General features: G+C 37.1%; 1 protein-coding gene across 8 annotated transcripts in view; it reads right to left on the reverse strand.

The window, feature by feature from the left end:
- Positions 1 to 18871, reverse strand: part of LOC123685490 (apoptosis-stimulating of p53 protein 1) — a 262820-nt gene that overhangs the window by 12714 nt on the left and 231235 nt on the right. For all 8 annotated transcript variants that reach the window (XM_045625201.1, XM_045625202.1, XM_045625203.1 and 5 more), the window contains one exon: positions 6862 to 7135. In XM_045625201.1, the coding sequence (XP_045481157.1) occupies positions 6862 to 7135 (274 nt within the window). The remainder of the gene's footprint in view (positions 1 to 6861; positions 7136 to 18871) is intronic.

An 18871-nucleotide genomic window follows, 5' to 3' on the forward strand; every position in this document is an offset into this window, starting at 1 on the left:
TCAGTTGGGAGTAGATGAATTTTGGTTTGTTTTTTTCAATTATGAACCTTTGAAATCATTCAGAGGGAACAAAAAAAAATAGTCTATATTTTTGTGATTACTAATCCAATAAGGATGAGATTTTGAATGTAATACGATAAAGAACAATCTTGTGAAGCTTGGGAAGATTTTGGATTGATAGCTTCATTAGAACCATAAAAAATTCAAGCAGAAGTTATCAAAAGACCCGAATCCATTAAAATTGACTATTTGGTACGGTTTACACGCTGGCGGCATCATTACAGTCCTTATATCTTTCGAAATATAAATGGCGAGAGCTATCGAGCCATACTGACTGATTTTTGTTTGCTAATCTTAATCAGCTGAACAAAGACGGCATTAGGTTCCATCTAGACTTGCCATACAGCGCGCTTAACCATCAATTCATTGCAAAATCAATTTGGTGACAACTTTATTTCCAGAAGTGGTCATGTTAACTGGCCCCCTCGTTCTTGCGACTTGACGCCTCTTGATCACTTTTTATGGGGCTATGTTGAGTTCTGCCGATACACCAGCAACTCATAAAGCATTGGAATCCAATATTCAAGCAAACATTGACGCCATACAGCCAGATTTATTGGGAAATTAATGAAAAATTGGACTGATCGAATGGATTATGTATCTCGTAGACCCGGCGGATAAAAAGAATGCCATGAAATCATCTACCAGATTGTAATAAAAAATTAATTCCTACAATATTTCTGTCTTGTATTGAGTTTTATTTATAAAATTTATAATAATAAGTCTGGGTTCCCGGCCACTGAGGAATTAGAGGGAAATGAAGAGGCCATCACACTTGCCAGAAAAGGAGCACAAACACCTTTCATTGGCCAGGAATCTTTCTGTAGTGTAGACAAATATATCTACAAGAGAGAGTTTCAGGAAAAGGAAAAACTGTGAGAGAAACACTCTGGCGGAATCTTCCTGGTTTGGATTATTCCAAAAAGTTTTTTGGAAACTTTGAATCTGCGAGATTCAAGAAAGTTTCTGGATCTTAGCAAGAATCTACTACACCTCCTCACTGTATTCCTCACAGGGCATTGTCGCGTTAGGAAACACCTCATGAGAAAGGGTTTAGCAGAAAATGACGACAGCAGATTTTGTGGGGAAGAGAAAGAAACTCTGGGTCACCCAGTGATGGAATGCTTCGCCATCACTAGCCACTAGCAAAATCTGCTTTGGACACGAAACTTAGAAGTTAGGAATTAACCTCCTTGAAACCATCCCAGATATTGGAGTTCATCAGAACTCTGGAACTGGAAGGCGAGCTGTTTTTCACGTTATGGAAAGAATATTGTTTAAAGTTCTCAAGCTTCCAGGAATTAAAAAGTGTAAATAGGTAAATGAGCAAGTTTGTAAATCTCCTGGAATTATTTAAGAGTTTTTTGTCAAATTTATTTCGTTCATTAGATTAGATTAGATTCATTTAAGAAGGTTTTGTTTCACTGCAACCTAATGGTCTATTGTGATCTAACGTGATCTACAACTCGCTTTCCAGTTCCAGAGTTCTAATGAAATACAATATCTGGGATGGCTTCAAGGAGGCTAATTCCTCACTTTTACAAGTTTCTTGTCCAAAGCAGATTTTGCGTTGGCTAGCGATGGCGAGGCATTCCGTCACCAGGTGATCCGGAGTTTCTTCCTTCTCCCACAAAATCTGCACTCGTCATTTTTTGTTAGACCCATTCTCATAAAGTGTTTCCTAAGTCGACAATGCCCTGTGAAGAATCCAGTGAGGAGGTGAAGCATATTGTTACTAAGATCCAGATTCTTCTTGGATCTCGTAGAGTTAAAGTTTCGAAGAAACTTTTTGGAGTGATCCAAACCAGGAAGATTCCGCCAGAGTTTGTCTCTTTCGGTTATCTCCTTTTCCTGAATCTCTTTCTTGTAGGTACCTACATTTGTCTACACCACAGAAAGATTCCGGACCGATGAAATATTTCCTTCCTAGAGTTTTAACGAGTATCTAGCAAATTTGATTCGTTAATCGATCCTGCAATTCGATAAGTGCATCAAACAATAAAACTAATCCCTCCAAGATCACGTCAGAAATGTTTGTTCGGGATTGCAATTCTAAGTCTTGATTGCGAAGGTCTCGACATCCAAATTCTAGAATTAATTCTTGACAAATTAGTGGCGGAGATACGATTAACTTTGCGGTCTGAAGAGTGATTCGGAGAATCAGTCGAGAAAGAGAATCGGAAGGATGATCTGTAATCTGTCAAGGCGAGTGCACCAACTCCCATTTTGATTTCTATCAACGTTCGGTTCTATTCAAATCAGGGATTTCCGGATATTCAGTTAGTCGGATTTCCACCACAGGAATATCAGGTGAAACGTGACAAAGTTTCGGTGTTTGTACGTTTTTTTCCAGCCATTCCAAACGTCAGGTATATTTCGAGCATTTTTTTTTAGTCGTGCATGATTGTTTTTCGAATGTGTATGGAATCGTACGATGTTCTGCACAAAGGTTCATTAATTTCATGCCAGTTTCAGCTCACGCGTGTTCATTTGAATGGGACGCAGCAGATACTTTCAAAAGGGAACACTATCAAGTGACATTCTCGTTGTCTGACAATATTTGCCCAGAGGAGGAAGGACAAAAAATGTGCGGTGTTGCTAAAACAATTGAATAAATCAGTTGAAGTTAGGGTTATTACAATAGTTCCTACTTTCATCGAAAGGAAGTACTATTAATGAATTTCTACAAAATGAGAGATTCACTTCTTTTGTAATGATTTTTCGTAGGATTTTTTAAAGAATATTTTTGAATTACATCAGTGCTTTGTAGGGTTCATTAATTCTATTTTCCTACACCTCCTCATTGGATCCCTTATTACCCCCTCAAAAAGCACCTCATGAGAATGAGCCTAGCAGAAAACGACAAGTAGAGATTCCATGGGGAGGAGGAAGAAATCACCTGGTGAGGAATGACTCGCCATCACTAGTCATCGCAAAATCTGCTTTGAACAAGAGACTTGTAGAAGTGAGGAAGTAGCCTCCCTGGAGTTTAATACTGGAGTTCATTAGAACTCTGGAACTGGAAGGCGGGCAGATATTCATCATGAATAGACTCACGCCTGAACAACGCTTGCAAATAGTGCAATTTTATTTCGAAAATAATGGTTCTGTGCGGAATACGTATCGCGCACTACGTCCATTTTATTTTGTTTAGCGACGAAGCGCACTTCTGGTTGAATGGCTACGTCAACAAACAAAACTGCCGCATTTGGAGTGAAGCTTATCCTCAAGTGTATGTCGAAACACCGTTACATCCAGAAAAACTGACTGTTTGGTGCGCTTTATGGGCTGGTGGAATCATTGGTCCGTACTTCTTCAAAAACGATGATGGCCAGAACGTTACAGTCAATGGTGATCGGTATAGAGCCATGATTACTAACTTTTTCATTCCTGAATTGAACAACCATGATGTCCAGGAGCTGTGGTTCCAACAAGACGGCGCAACATGTCACACAGCTCGTGCCACAATCGATTTATTGAAAGACACGTTTGGTGACTGCCTAATTTCACGTTTTGGACCTGTGAATTGGCCTCCAAGATCTTGTGATTTAACACCGCTAGACTACTTTCTGTGGGACTATTTAAAGTCATAGGTCTATGCGGATAAGCCACAAACCCTTGACCATTTGGAAGACAACATTCGCCGTGTTATTGCCGATATACGGCCACAAATGTTGGAAAAAGTTATCGAAAATTGGACGTCCAGATTGGACTACATCCGAGCCAGCCGTGGCGGTCATATGGCAAAAATCATATTCAAAATGTAATGCCACAAGATTATATTGCGGTAAATAAAATTCATGTCAATCGAATAATCCATCGTTGTTTTATTGCAATTTAAAGTTCTATAGCTCTAAAAAAAAACACCCTTTACTATGGCCCTCCGAGAAGTTGCTTCACGTAGACTCAAAACTACTTTAGTTTTGCAAACTGTGAACGCAGGATTTTCACCATTTTTGAAGTGAATTTTAACGATTTCTGTTGAAGCGTGTATGTAAGGTTACATCGAGAATTGACCTAGATCCTTCCTAATTCAATCCCAAAATGGAACACTTCAGATTAAGTTCGTACAATTCCGAAACAAATCGGGGTTTGCAAATCGCGGCTAAAGGCTGAAAATACCTCTGAAAGAAAATAAAACCGGGAACGTTCAGGTTCTTATTCCATTAGGAAATGATGCGGATTAAAGCTTTTACAGCCAGAATCCGCTCTCAATCTTCCCCAAATGAAATCAATCGGGCTTACCGGCGTTGTTGGAACGATGCGAAAAGAACGTTTCTCAGTTTTTGATTGGCCAACAATTCATCTTAATTAAGTTGGCGCTCGAAAGAATACTTCCTCTTAAAACTACTATGGCATTCTCGCATCAATCAGACGCTCTATTGTATCCTCGTTTCTGTTTCCCTCGTGGAGAATCGGGATAGATGGTCCCTGTGGAATTGGAGCTAAAAGGTCCGAGGAGGAACGACAGCCTTGGCTTGTTCAACTCTTGTGTTTTACTATCTATAAATTGAAGTTTCTTTCCGAGAGTACATTGTAGCATATTTCTTTCCTGTGGGGCAGTATAATACGAGTTTGAGATTTACGGTCGACGTTTTTCAAATTATCTCTTGGCATATCTGGCTTTTACTAAATTTTAATGCAATCCTCGAAAAATGAGGAAAATACTGTAAAGAATTCAAGAAGAATATTGGAAAAGATGAGCATAGAGAAGGTGGAACAATATGTATCTTTGGGAAATGGAAAAGAAAATCAAATATTGGAAATTGGGAGGAGAATACGCTTAGCATGGGCAGCCTTGAGTTTCATCTTTAAGGACAAAAATATTCCTCTACACTTAAAACGCAAAACCTACGAAAGCTGTATATTACCAGTGGAAACTTATGGTCTAGAAACTATGGCAATAATGAAAAAAGTGGCAGAACAACTGAGAGTAACTCAAAGGGCCATGGAAAGGATTATGCTGGGTATAAGCTTGAGGGACAGAATTCCGAACACCGAAATACGAAAAAAGACCAGGGTAACTGACATCATGAGTAGAATAGCGAAACTTAAGTGGCAGTGGGTGGCACATGTTACAAGGCAGAGTGTGGAGAGATGGTCACACAAAGTGACTTTTTGGACACCTCGAGAGACAAAAAAAAAGCATAGGAAGACCGAGGAAAAGATGGATAGACGACATAGTCGATGTAGCCGGCAAGCAGTGGATGAGAACAGCAAAAGACAGAGAAGCATGGAAAAAACTGGAAGAGGCCTATGTCCGACAATGGATGAAAGAAGAAGAAGACGATTGGAAAAGAAATAGCCAAATACTCCAAATTCCCCATATTTCAAATAAGATCAAGTCAAAGTCCTTTTTTTAATTCATATCCTATCATATCATAGCCAGATCCTATGAAAGGTACAGGCTCTGCAGGCGTAAGAAGATGGTCAAGAGGGCTTATGGTGGTGTGTTGTGCCACAAGTGCGTGAAGGAAAAGATCGTCAGAGCTTTCCTTCTTGAAGAACAAAAAATTGTAGTCAAAGTTATGAAAGCCCAACAGGGTGTAAAAGCTGATCCCTCTAAGAAATAGTATGGAATATCAATGGTATTCATTCAGACTTGTTTTTCGTTTTCATTGACAACAGTATACAATTTCCTAACCTGGGTTAATGGAAATTATATCCAAGTAAACCGTTCAAGGTGTAGCGATATCACGTAAATTCAATATGTGTTTTGCGTAGTAGGAAGAAACGATTGGTTTGGCATAATCGAAACTCTTACTTAGGGAAACAGCTCCCTTTATTAATCCGGTAACTGAATAATTCATGGAATTATATTACTTCATTAGTAAACAGCGCGTATCTTTGTTGCTATCTTATAAATATCCACAGGACCCTATAATAACTTACAGGGTAAAAACCACGTTTTGTAGATTTCGCTATTCCTTCCTTCTAGTTGTTTCGCCAAAATTATCATAAATTATATTTCCGTGAAGTTTCAGACACGTTTCGAGCTTTTCTCGAGAGAAATTGAATTTATGCATCTTGAGAATGGAGTTGACGTTAAAGAGAGCACAAAAGTAAATGACTATAATTTACATTAAGGGGCAACTTGCAAGAAAAGGCATGATGGAGTTGTGAATGTTCAGTTTCAGAAACAATCGGAAAATATGCAGTTACATTTTCATCCTGGATGAAACAATCATACTCTAAATTGTCATCCAGAGAATTATTTAAATGAATCTGTCACTATTTGTCCATGAGAAAATGACAATGTTTGACGATGGATTCATCTCTATACTCCTAAGTCAAAGAATGCCACAACTGAGTGAAAAGCAGTCGATGAAAACTGTCCTAAGCTATTAAAATATCAATCATCAGCTGGCAAGGTTATGGCATCCTTATTTTGGACGTGCATGGCATATTCTTCACTGACTCTTAAAAACCATCAACAGTGAATATAAGATAAAGTTATTGGATCGATTGAGTGCAGAAATCAAGAAAAAACATCCTAAATCCAGAAGAAACAATTCTCTTCCATCAAGACCAAACTCCTTGTCACAAATCGATAAAAACCAGATTCAGGGAAAAAATTGACTCTAATGAAGACGAATCTATTTACAGAAAAGGTATTGAAGAGGAAGAAGTCCCCATTTCATTCAATTAAATTTATTTATCAGCAGAATTTTTTAGAATTTAATTCGTGAGAATTGTGTTTCCTTTTGTCTCTGTTGGAATTTTATTTCAAGAAAAGGATTTATACAACCCTTTTCAAGTTTTGACTAATTTTAATTGTATAATGAAACGAATTCGACTTACTGAGAGATAAATTGTTCTGTTTCTGATGGTCCACTTGCCCCCTCAGTGCCCTCAGCTTTCTGAGCTTCAGTTCCTGAGCGTCCACGCGATCTCTCAGTCTCCTGAGCCTTTCACTCTCAGCCTGCACTCTCTGCTGTCTCGCTTCTTGCTCTTTCAGGTACCTTAGCCTCTGCTCCTTCGCAGCTAGGAGCTGATGCTGGGAGTCGATCTGAGATTGTTGCCGGCATGCCATCTCGCGCAGTTCACTCAGGGTCAACTGCACACCGTCAGGTAACTGCAAAAAAAAAAGATTTGTATGAAAATAGGTAGCTAAACATTGTTAGCTTGTTAGCAAATCATTATTCAAGGCATTAAGGTCGCCACGAAGCGTTTCAGAAGTGTAGAGGTGTATAAGGCAGGAACCTTTCCTAACTGATGATTAGACAAAACATTAGTAAAGATCTTTTTATCAGAACCGCTTCAAAAATGTAATATAAGTTGGAATTCCACTGGAACAACTTTTTTCATTGATATCATATTTTACTGTAAAAGAGGAAATAATAAACGAAAATATAAAATTTACTATCTCTTTTTTCTAGCTATCGACTTAATTGCTTTTCCAAGCCTCGTGAATTATTTATTGTGAATACTTGAATTGAAAATTCGTATTACAGACCTTGCTTCATTAAAAGCGTTTCGCCAGCGCATTTCAAACGAGTTGATTAAATTATAGACGGAGTGAAATGATAATTTCAACAAAATTCGCATCATAACATGGAACTGCATGTAATCTGATTTTATGAAACTGTATATCAAAAACACCCGAATAAATTGGACGGTACATGCTATTCGAAGTTGAACGTTTAATTTTCGCATATTATTATTAATTTCGATAGAAGCAACCTCGAATTGGATAATTTTGTTTCCATTCAATTTGGTATCTGGAAAATAAAAATGGGGGAATATGGAATAACAAACATTTTAATTAACTTTTTTTTATTCAGGATGTTGTCGGTTTTGATAATTAGGGTAATGTTTTTGATGTTTGTGAAACGCGTGATTTTATTTTTTTTTGGTTAATCATTTTTGGTACCCGTATAGAATTATATAGGTTCCATGTTTGTAATAGTTTGGCCTACATATCTTTTGAAAATATATTTCCGTTTGATTTTTTCTCAAGTATAAAGATTTTTTTTACATTTGCTATTAATATGATGACTGAAAAGAAATATTTCTTCAATTATTTCCATGTTATGTAGAAAAAATAGACTGGAAATATATTTCTCTAATTCTGTGGTTATTCCGTTCATTCTTCCACATCTTGTAGAACAAAATCGTGCGAGAATATATCAGAAACGCACAGTTTTCATGGTTATATTTTATTATTCTATGTTGGCACTCCGAACTTTCCGCTACGGCTTTATCTGTCAATTCATCAAATTGCCTTAAAGAAATCAATTCTGCCAACCAACATTTTTCAATGCAAAAATCACTGAAATATATTTATGGAAATATTTCATTAATTTCAATGAAAATGCAATGAATTAGAGAAAATAATGTATAATACTCGTACAGAAGGCTCATTCTATCACTCGTTCATTCCAAAACTCGCCACTTCGTGGCTCGTTTTTGAATTTTGAACTCGTGGAAGAATATCAATGCCTTCTGCACTTGTATTATAAATAACTATTCTCTAATTCTGTGGTTATTCCGTTCATTCTTCCACATCTTGTAGAACAAAATCGTGCGAGAATATATCAGAAACGCACAGTTTTCATGGTTACATTTTATTATTATATTATGTTGGTACTCCGAACTTTCCGCCACGGCTTTATCTGTCAATTCATAGATTTGCCTTAAAGAAATCAGTTCTGCCAACCAACAATTCTCAATGCAAAAATCACTAAATCATATTTATTGATATATTTCATTAATTTCAATAAAAATGCAATGAATTAGAGAAAGTAATGAATAATACTCGTACAGAAGGCTCATTCTGCCACTCGTTCATTCAAAAACTCGCCACTTCGTGGCTCGTTTTTGAATTTTGAACTCGTGGAAGAATATCAATGTCTTCTGCACTTGTATTATAAATAACTATTATATCTCATTTTTATGATATACCAAACCATTTTAATTGTTTTTGACATTTTAAAGCTATTGAAAATATATTTATATCGTATTTTAATATTGTTTATGAGAATTTTATTTATTAATTCATATAAGAATTTTATTTGTGATTGTCATCAGAATACATATATGGGAAAATAGGATTCATTCAAAAACTACCAATGACATGAAAAATGGTTGATAATAATTGAAAAAAGTCACATGTTGCTACCACATTCATCTACCACGTCCACATGAAAATTCAGAAGTAGGAATTTTCAGTCGAGAAAAATCAAGCGAATTTTTGATAGATTATTCTCAGGCCAAGGTAAATATTTATATTCCATAATTTCCAACCAAGTGATATCCAGGAAGAGACCGCTTCTCATTGAAATTAGTTGGGGAAAAATTCAATCCTGAACCGAAAGCACTTTCGTGTTTAGAACCTTCCCATACAGAATGAGGTGGAATAAAATTACAATTAGGTGAGATGTGAGGAAGAATATTGTTTACTTTGTCCTCCGTAGTGGTTTTCATTTTGTCGTTTATCAGTAATTCGCACATTTATTGCTAACAATTTATTAAAAACATACATTTGCTTGGACCTCTGAAAACTTCAACTTTGACGAAATTTTTACATGAATATTTTAAGAGGAAGATAAAAATACATACATGCACACTTGGCTTTTTAATTGAATAGCTCTAACAAGTAGTTTAAGAAATAAATACATACAATCAACGAAGCGTCATACATACATACAATCAACGAAGCGTCAGAATTTAAAAACATTTCTTATATGGATTGAATATAAGTGTTAACTCACTTTTATACTGGGTGATCTTAAATGTTATTTGAATTTTATCGAATTTCGAAGGGTCTGAACTCGTTTATATCGAATGGAATAACCTTTCCTTCATGATTTCGAAAGATTGAAAAATAAATTTCCTATTCCACCTAGAATATGATGTTTTATTCGAGTTCAGATCCTTCAAAATTAGATAAAATTTGAATTACATTCGAGAACACTTATTACAACTTAACTCAGTTCCGGGCTAACTTGTAAAAACGAGTCTTTTCTAAAAAATTCGACTTTATTCGTCAACATTCTCACCTTCAAAAGTGATACATGTACTTCAACACTTTTACTTTTCAATAACTTTCCTATCTTCATTAGAGCTAAATATTTCAAATATCTGCTCAAAATTGCTGAGACAAGGGAATGCGAATAATTAGGACCACCCTGTATATGAAGTTGCACCACCTCTAATCACAAGAGAATTAATAGATTGAAAGGATTCAGAGAAATATCACTGTTTCAATTTGAATATTGATATTAATAAAATTTTCAAAAAAAATTAAAGTATGAAATACAGCAATCAGCTATGTTGTCAGAGCAAATGACGTCACTTTTAAGTGTGGCCATATGCTATTCCCAGTCGGATTGAAACATTTTGAAATTGCCGGTGTACTTCTCTCCCGTGAATGTGCGTATTAGAGTAGTTTCTTTCGAAGATAATAGATGAGAATATGAGGGATATGTGTATGCCACAAAGTCACTCCACAAAATAGGAAATTTCAACAAAGAAAACCGGAAATACTTTTCACCCAAAGTAACCCCATTGTTATTTACCAGGCCAGCATTTAGGAAAAGTAAATTTTCGTTTCTCATTCTCCTCCCCGGTAAACTGTGAGCCTCGGATCCGAGAAATCTTGCCGAAAATATAAAAGAAAATCGATGTTTCCGGAGTCTCTGGTACCGGATTAAATTCGATTAATTCCATCTTCTTTGCCGTTCATCATTTTCGAGGAGGTTTATCTTGGCTTTTCCGCGAAACTGAAATCTCCGGCTAGGACGGAGGAATTGACGTTTTTTTTTCCGATGTCACGTATTTCACTGGGAATATTGTCTCGGAGTTATGAAGAATGATTCTGTGGGATGCTGTCGTCGAAGGAAAAATATGATTTTGATGGTCCGATAGCTGTTATATTGTTCTTCAAAGTTCTATGGTTTTGTTCTGATCAAGTGATAAGATGGAAATTTTCCACGAAACTTAAAATTGTTATTTATTGTTACATCCAAAATCGGTTTATTTTTTTTCCATGTTCTTTTTGAATTTTCTTTTATTCTGTTAGAAAAAAAATCCATGATAGTTTCAACTTTCTGAAGTCAATTTTCAAAGTTAAAAAGTTGTTTCGCAGTAAAATAAATGTTAATGGTAATAATTCATAAAAAACTACTGCATTTATCAAAAGAGAAAGTGTTGGCTACATTACATTACAAAGATTGAAGTTGCTCGTGAATTGTTCAGCCATCTAAGAACAGTTAAAACAACGCCAATATCAGAATACAATGCAGTGGGGGAAAATCAAAAACTGCATACTTCTTCTAATCTAGTAGCACCTTCAACCTTATTAACTACAGTTATCGAAAAGTAGCTACTTAATAGTCCAATTGAAAAGCCCCCGGTCTACCATAGTAAAACCCATTGTTTTAGCAAAATTCGATTTTATTTTTCAACATACCTAGTTGTCTTCGAGGGCGATACAGCGATTATAGCGATCTTCCAACTTTTCGATACCATTTTTGTAGTACGATTTGTCTTTCGCTTCAAAATAAGCCTCAGTTTCGGTGATTACTTCTTCATTGGTGCTAAATTTCATTCCAACGAGTATTCTTTTGAGGTCTGAGAACAGGAAAAAGTCGCTGGGGGCCAGATCTAGCGAATACGGTGGATGCAAAAGCAATTCGAAGCCCAATTCATGCAATTTTGCCATTGTTTTCATTGATTTGTGACATGGCGTATTGTCTTACCTTTTTTCTCTTCAAATGGGATAGTTTTTTAACGATTTCATCTTTTAAACGATCCAATAACGCGATATAATAATCGCTGTTGATGGTCTGCCCTTTTGGTGGTAATCAATGAATATTATACCTTGCGCATCCCAGAATACTAATGCCATAACCTTGCCAGCTGACTGTTGTGTTTTTCCTCGCTTTGGGTTCGGTTCATCGTGTGCAGTCCACTCAGCTGATTGTCGATTGGACTCCGGAGTGAAATGATGGAGCCATATTTCACCCATTGTCATATATCGACACAAAAATTCAGGTCGATTGCTTAAACAGCTTTAAACACTGCTCAGAATCATTAACACGTTGTTGCTTTTGATCGATTGTGAGCTCGCGCGGAACCCATTTTGCACATAGCTTTCTCATGTACAAATATTCGTGAATGATATGATGTACACGTTCAGATGATATCTTCACAATATCTGCTATCTCGATCAACTTCACTTCACGGTCATTCAAAATTAGTTTCTTAACTTCTTTGATTTTGTCGTCGGTGACATCCTCTTTTGGGCGTCCACTGCGTTCGCCGCCTTCGGTGCTCATATAACCACGTTTAAACTTAGCATACCAATGAATGATGGATGATTTTCCTGGTGCAGACCCCGGAAACTCTTCATCAAGCCAAGATTTTGCTCCAACTGTATTTGTTCCCTTCAAAAAGCAATATTTTATCAGCACAAGAAATTCTTTTTTTTCCATTTTTTTTCAAATAACGAAAGTAGCTACACTCACAACGCAATATCTCACAAACTAATGGTCTGACTGCTGTCAAATTTTGACACGTATGGTTCGAAGTTTGGTAGGTACTAACTAAAAATCATATGGATTCAATACTAGCATCGCCATCTGTGAATCAGACCGGAGACTTTTCAATTGGCCTAAAATTTCATGAGCGACATCACTTAGTATTTTGTGTTATTCGAGAACATCTGTACCCTACCCTTAGCATCAAACCGTTTCTTGAAAAAAAATAGACATTTTACATAAACTGCAGAATCTGCGAATCCTCAACCTTCTCCAAGCGAACTCGAATCTTTTCCATCATCCTAAAAAATTCACATCATTCCAGTTACAAGCCACGGAGACAAACATTCACCGCCTCCGAATGTAACAAAAATAACCGCCGATATTGGCAGCTCTATTGGGGTCGTTATGAAAATCCCCAAAGGAGCCCCGAGGACAAAACGGAGGAAGGACTCCTCGAAAGAGGACCATAAAATCTGAAGGGAAGCCGGTAACGGATGGATGATTGAAACGGAACCATGCTGCGATATCGTCATTTTGGGAAAACCGTGGCAGCTCGAGATATCACAGGGAAAAACGTTCGATATTTCCCATCAGGACATTTTCGTTCCAGTATGTCTATCATTTCGACGCATTGTCTGTAATTTTCTGTGTTTTCTAGATGAAAATCGAGTTGGGCGGTCATAAACATCGAAAGAGGGAGTATACGCAATTTTTATATGCCCCCAACATGGTTAGATTACGTTGTCGGATTGTTATATAACGGGTGTTTTTTTTCGAGGTATATAACTTTAAGTTGGCATTACTGTTCAAGATAGCGACCGATTTAACAGCTGTCAAGTGATTTATTCTCACTTTGGTTTGGCAATTCATCATGAATAGACTCACGCCTGAACAACGCTTACAAATAGTGCAATTTTATTTCGAAAATAATGGTTCTGTGCGGAATACGTATCGCGCACTACGTCCATTAGCGATGAAGCGCACTTCTGGTTGAATGGCTATGTCAACAAACAAAACTGCCGCATTTGGAGTGAAGATAATCCTCAAGTGTATGTCGAAACACCGTTACATCTAGAAAAACTGACTGTTTGGTGCGCTTTATGAGCTGGTGGAATCATTGATACGTACTTCTTCAAAAACGATGATGGCCAGAACGTTACAGTAAATGACGATCGGTATAGAGCCATGATTACTAACTTTTTCATTCCTGAATTGAACAACCATGATGTCCAGGAGCTGTGGTTCCAACAAGATGGCGCAACATGTCATACAGCTCGTGCCACAATCGATTTATTGAAAGACACGTTTGGTGACCGCCTAATTTCACGTTTTGGACCTGTGAATTGGCCTCCAAGATCTTGTGATTTAACACCGCTAGACTACTTTCTGTGGGGCTATGTAAAGTCATTGGTCTATGCGGATAAGCCACAAACCCTTGACCATTTGGAAGACAACATTCGCCGTGTTATTGCCGATATACGGCCACAAATGTTGGAAAAAGTCATCGAAAATTGGACGTCCAGTTTGGACTACATTCGAGCCAGCCGTGGCGGTCATATGCCAGAAATCATATTTAAAATGTAATGCCACAAGATTATCTTGCGGATAAATAAAATTCATGTCAATCGAATAATCCATCGTTGTTTTATTGCAATTTAAAGTTCTATAGCTCTAAAAAAACACCCTTTATATAGACGAAACACGAAACATATTGACTTAATCCAAATTGGACCTAACGCTGTAAATTGGACTGCAACATGTTTATTCAAGCACGTGAAAACACCGACTCCAATCACAATTATTCACAATTCTATTATAATTAGACCGAAAATGTTAATCAATTTAGCTTCAATCGATATTTCAGATTACCGGAATAATCAAAGTGAACCGATAGTGACAATGTCCAACGGTGAGGTGGAATGCTGAGGTGTATAACGTTTCAGAATGGTCTATTATCTAGAATCGATGATGTGAAATTCGAACCTGTACAATATCCATTAGATCAAATTGCACACACGCTATTCTCTGCGATATAACCTCACTCGGTTCGTCGAAAAAAAAAGACAGACGGTACGTGTAACGAACGTCACAAACCGAGGATCGAATAAATATGTTGAGTAAAATACAGCATAGGAGGATAGGATACGACCAGGGACATTTGGAGTGATGGAGTAAATTGACATTTTTATTTAGTTTTTTTTTTTTCAGTTGGTTTCACCAGCAGCGCAACAGTCTGTAATTATACTGACAAAGAAACTTCAACAGCCAGAAAGACCTGTTCAAATTTTAATTTTGTTTTTGATGAAACATAGATAGTATAGCAAGGAGTGAATGATTGAATTTCTGAAAAATACTCGTGAAAGTTTTTTCATGTAAACAATTTTTGTTACTTACATATTGTAGTCGATTTTTGCAAGTTTTTTGAATTTTACAACAAACCAGCTATTCGTGGAGATCCAAAGTCGATGCTGAGTTGTTGTGAAAATGCCTAGAGCACGTGTACGACGTCGGGGAGAAAGACGTGAACCTCAGTTTGATGTTGAGCGTCAAGTATACCGGATAGTAGGCGTTATGGTATGGGGTGCTATTACACATGCAAGTAGAACACTTTTAGTCTTTATCGAGGTAACATGACAGCGCTGCGTTACCTTCAAGACACAGTAGAGCCATTTGTTCTCCCCTACCTTAACCGGCTCGAGAATCCACTATTTCATCAAGATAATGCCCGATCTCATGTTGCCAGAGTTAGTTTGAACTTTCTCGAAGCGACCCATGTGAATCTTTTGCCATGGCCGCCTAAATCCTCCGATCTTTCGTCCATAGAGCATATTTGGGACATCATGGGTAGAAGGCTTTGAAATTTACCCCAGCCCTTACGGACTTTGGCGGCTCTGAGACATTAAAAATAGGTAGCTTGGGATAGTATCCCTCAAGAAGAAATATACCATCTTATTGCATCAATGTCGAGACGTTTTGGGGAGTGTATAGATAGTCTCGGTGGACAAACACTTCATTAACAAACTTATTAGAAAAAATTGTAAACCCTTCGTTTTTTTCTAAAAATTTGGATCTTTTACTTCTTGCTATACTATCTATGTTTTACCAAAAGAAATTTAAACTTTAAACAGCACCTTCTGGGTGCTGCAGTATCTTATAATTGCTTCTTTAGATTCAACTCCAAATTTTAGGGAATGGCACACCAGCATTTCTAGACATCTTAGAAACTACCTGAACGCGTGTATGGTTGATATATTTCGGCTTCGAAGGACCATGAACGACTGTATGATTGATTGCTTGAATTACCAAATGATCTTCTGGCTCGAAGGACCATGTACGGGTGTATGATTGATTTATGGATGAAGGAAAATACCTATGATTTTTAGTTCTTCAATATGTTAACACAAACACTGTATATAACTATAATGTTATAATAGAAATAACTTGTGAATAACAAGTGAATGAATACTTGTTGAATACTTGAATATGATATGATGAATACTGAGTTACTGCCTGATGAATATTACTGGGTGAATACTGAATTATTGAAGGCACTCTCTGGTGGTGGGACCATGGTGGGAGAAAGCATCGAGTAGAATCACAAGAGTTCTTCTTCTTCCTCTGTAAGCCTTAACACTACCCATTATGATTCAAGGATAATCGCTTAACTTGAAGGAAGGCAGTCACACTAGAAGGATATCCTGAAGCCGGAAACTGCCATTTGTCGTATATATCAGGCATAATTCAGGAATGACTGAACATCAAATAAGCTCTGATTAATGCTATCGGTATATTTCAGAGGATCCACTCAGCTTTTCGACTAGCTATAAAGTTGAACTGCATCGCTTGACAAGATTTGATAGGAATATATCGACCGGACTCAGCCTTTCAGATTCAGCCAGATGAAAGGACTAGGCGTTCCTATAAGAGGGCATTCTGGGTAGGAATTGATGGAATTTATTGAAATTTCAATATGATATAGCTATCTACCCGAAATATTCACAATGCGTAGATAGATGTCATTTTGGAGTAGATGCACGAAATGTGGAGAAAACTTGAATCTCCATACAATAATCGTTACATGTATATCTACAAAAGAATTTGTCACAGAGCCTTCAAAAATAAAAGTTTTTTGGTGAACACGCTATTATCGAAATTCGACTAATCAGATATCGTCAATTATGGCACCGCTCACCGATTCTTCGTTGAGCTCACTGGTTGTAGGAAATTTGAACTTGAAATTTGTAAAAAATTTAATTTGCCTACAAAAATCGTTATATCTCCTGAAACATTCGTCACAGACCCCTCAAATACAAACGGTTTTCAAACATAAAGTTCCGATCTAAAACATACTGAGGATTCAAGGGCGCAGCTTACGTCCAGAAGAAGTTGCAGCCTCGGGAATATTATCAATTTTTTCTAGAAAAATTTCAGATTTTTACCTATAATTTCTGAAATAATTAACTGATCGCCCAACTGCAAGCATTTTCGTGATCTACATAGTCGAATCAATCAATAAAATGATACTTTATTCCCATGAAGGAACTTCTAATTAAAAAAATAAATTTTTAACATTGAAAGATTTTGCATTTTCAAAGTAAGATAACCTCCATGAGTTTTCTCTAGTTACGCTACTGTCATCTCCAAATAGTTTTTACACACATATTAATATTTTCCGAATACAAAAATCAATTATGGGAAACAATAAAAGCATATTAAAAATAATAATAAACCGAGAAACAAAGGGTGAAACAAGTTCAAAGCGATAATACGTGACAACAAACGAAAATAAATTAGGATTATGGTCTTCAATTCTGGATCACGAGTTTCATTGTTGGAAAATGGTGTAAACTGCTGCAAACCGAGTTGAATTAAAGTGCCTCTGGCGGTTCAGGCATTGCTGGGCTGCGAAATTATCTAATAAATCGATTGGTGCAACTGAGATCTGTCCGTGTGGATCTGATTAGACCGGAAATTACAGATAGGGGATGATTGCGGTGGTTCATGAGGGAATCGAAGGACATTTCCAGGTTTGCCATAAATCCCGGAATTGATATTGTATGTGAAAAGCTGTTTTAGATGGAAATTCGAAATTATTAGGCCAATTGAAAAGTCACCGGTCTGATGCACAGATGGCGGTGCTAGTATTAAATCCATATGGTTTTCAGTTAGTACCAACCTTCAAACGATACGTGTCAAAATTTGACAGCAGTCCGACTATTAGTTTGTGAGATATTGCGTTGTGAGTGAAAAAAAAGTGAGAAAAAAAAGAAATTCGTGTGCTGATAAAATATTGCTTTTTGAAGAGAAAAAATACAGTTGAAGCAAAGCCTTGGCTTGATGAAGAGTTTCCGGGGTCTGCACCAGGAAAATCAACCATCATTGATTGGTATGCTAAGTTTAAACGTGGTGAAATGAGCACCGAAGACGGCGAACGCAGTGGACGCCCAAAAGAGGCTGTCACCGACGAAAGAATCAAAAAAGATTACAAAATAACTTCGAATGACCGTAAAGTGAAGTTGATCGAGACAGCAGACATTGTGAAGATATCATCTGAACGTGTACATCATATCATTCACGAATATTTGTACATGAGAAAGCTGTGTGCAAAATGGGTGCCGCGCGAGCTCACAATCGATCAAAAGCAACAACATGTCAATGATTCTGAGCAGTGTTTGAAGCTGTTTAAATGCTATAAATCTGAATTTTTGCATCGATATGTGACAATGGATGGAACATGACTCCATAATTTCACTTCGGAGTCCAATCGACAGTCAGCTGAGTGTACTGGACACGATGAACCGAATCCAAAGCGGGGAAAAACACAACAGTCAGCTGGCAAGGTTATGGCATTAGTATTCTGGGATGCGCAAGGTATAATATTCATTGATTACCTCCAAATTGGCCAGACCATCAACAGCGATTATTAAATAGCGTTATTGGATTGTTTAAATGAAGTCTTTGAAAAACGGCCCCATTTGAAAAAAAGGTCCTGTTTCATCAAAACAATGCGCCGTGTCACAAATCAATGAAAACAATGGCAAAATTGCATGTATTGGGTTTCGAATTGCTTCTGCATCCACCGTATTCGCCAGATCTGGCCCCCAGCGACTCTTTTCTGTTCTCAGACCTCAAAAGAATAATCGCTGGAAAGAAATTTAGCGCCAATGAAGAAGTAATCGCCGAAACGGAGGCCTATTTTGAAGCGAAACACAAATTGTACAACAAAATGGTATCGAAAAGTTGGAAGATCGCTATAATCGCTCTATCGCCCGAACCATGTTGGGGACGTGTAAACATTGCATATTTTCGCTCTATCTACGTTTATT

The sequence above is a fragment of the Harmonia axyridis genome, chromosome 7, assembly GCF_914767665.1.
Source record: "Harmonia axyridis chromosome 7, icHarAxyr1.1, whole genome shotgun sequence".
NCBI classification, from domain to species: Eukaryota; Metazoa; Arthropoda; class Insecta; order Coleoptera; family Coccinellidae; genus Harmonia; species Harmonia axyridis.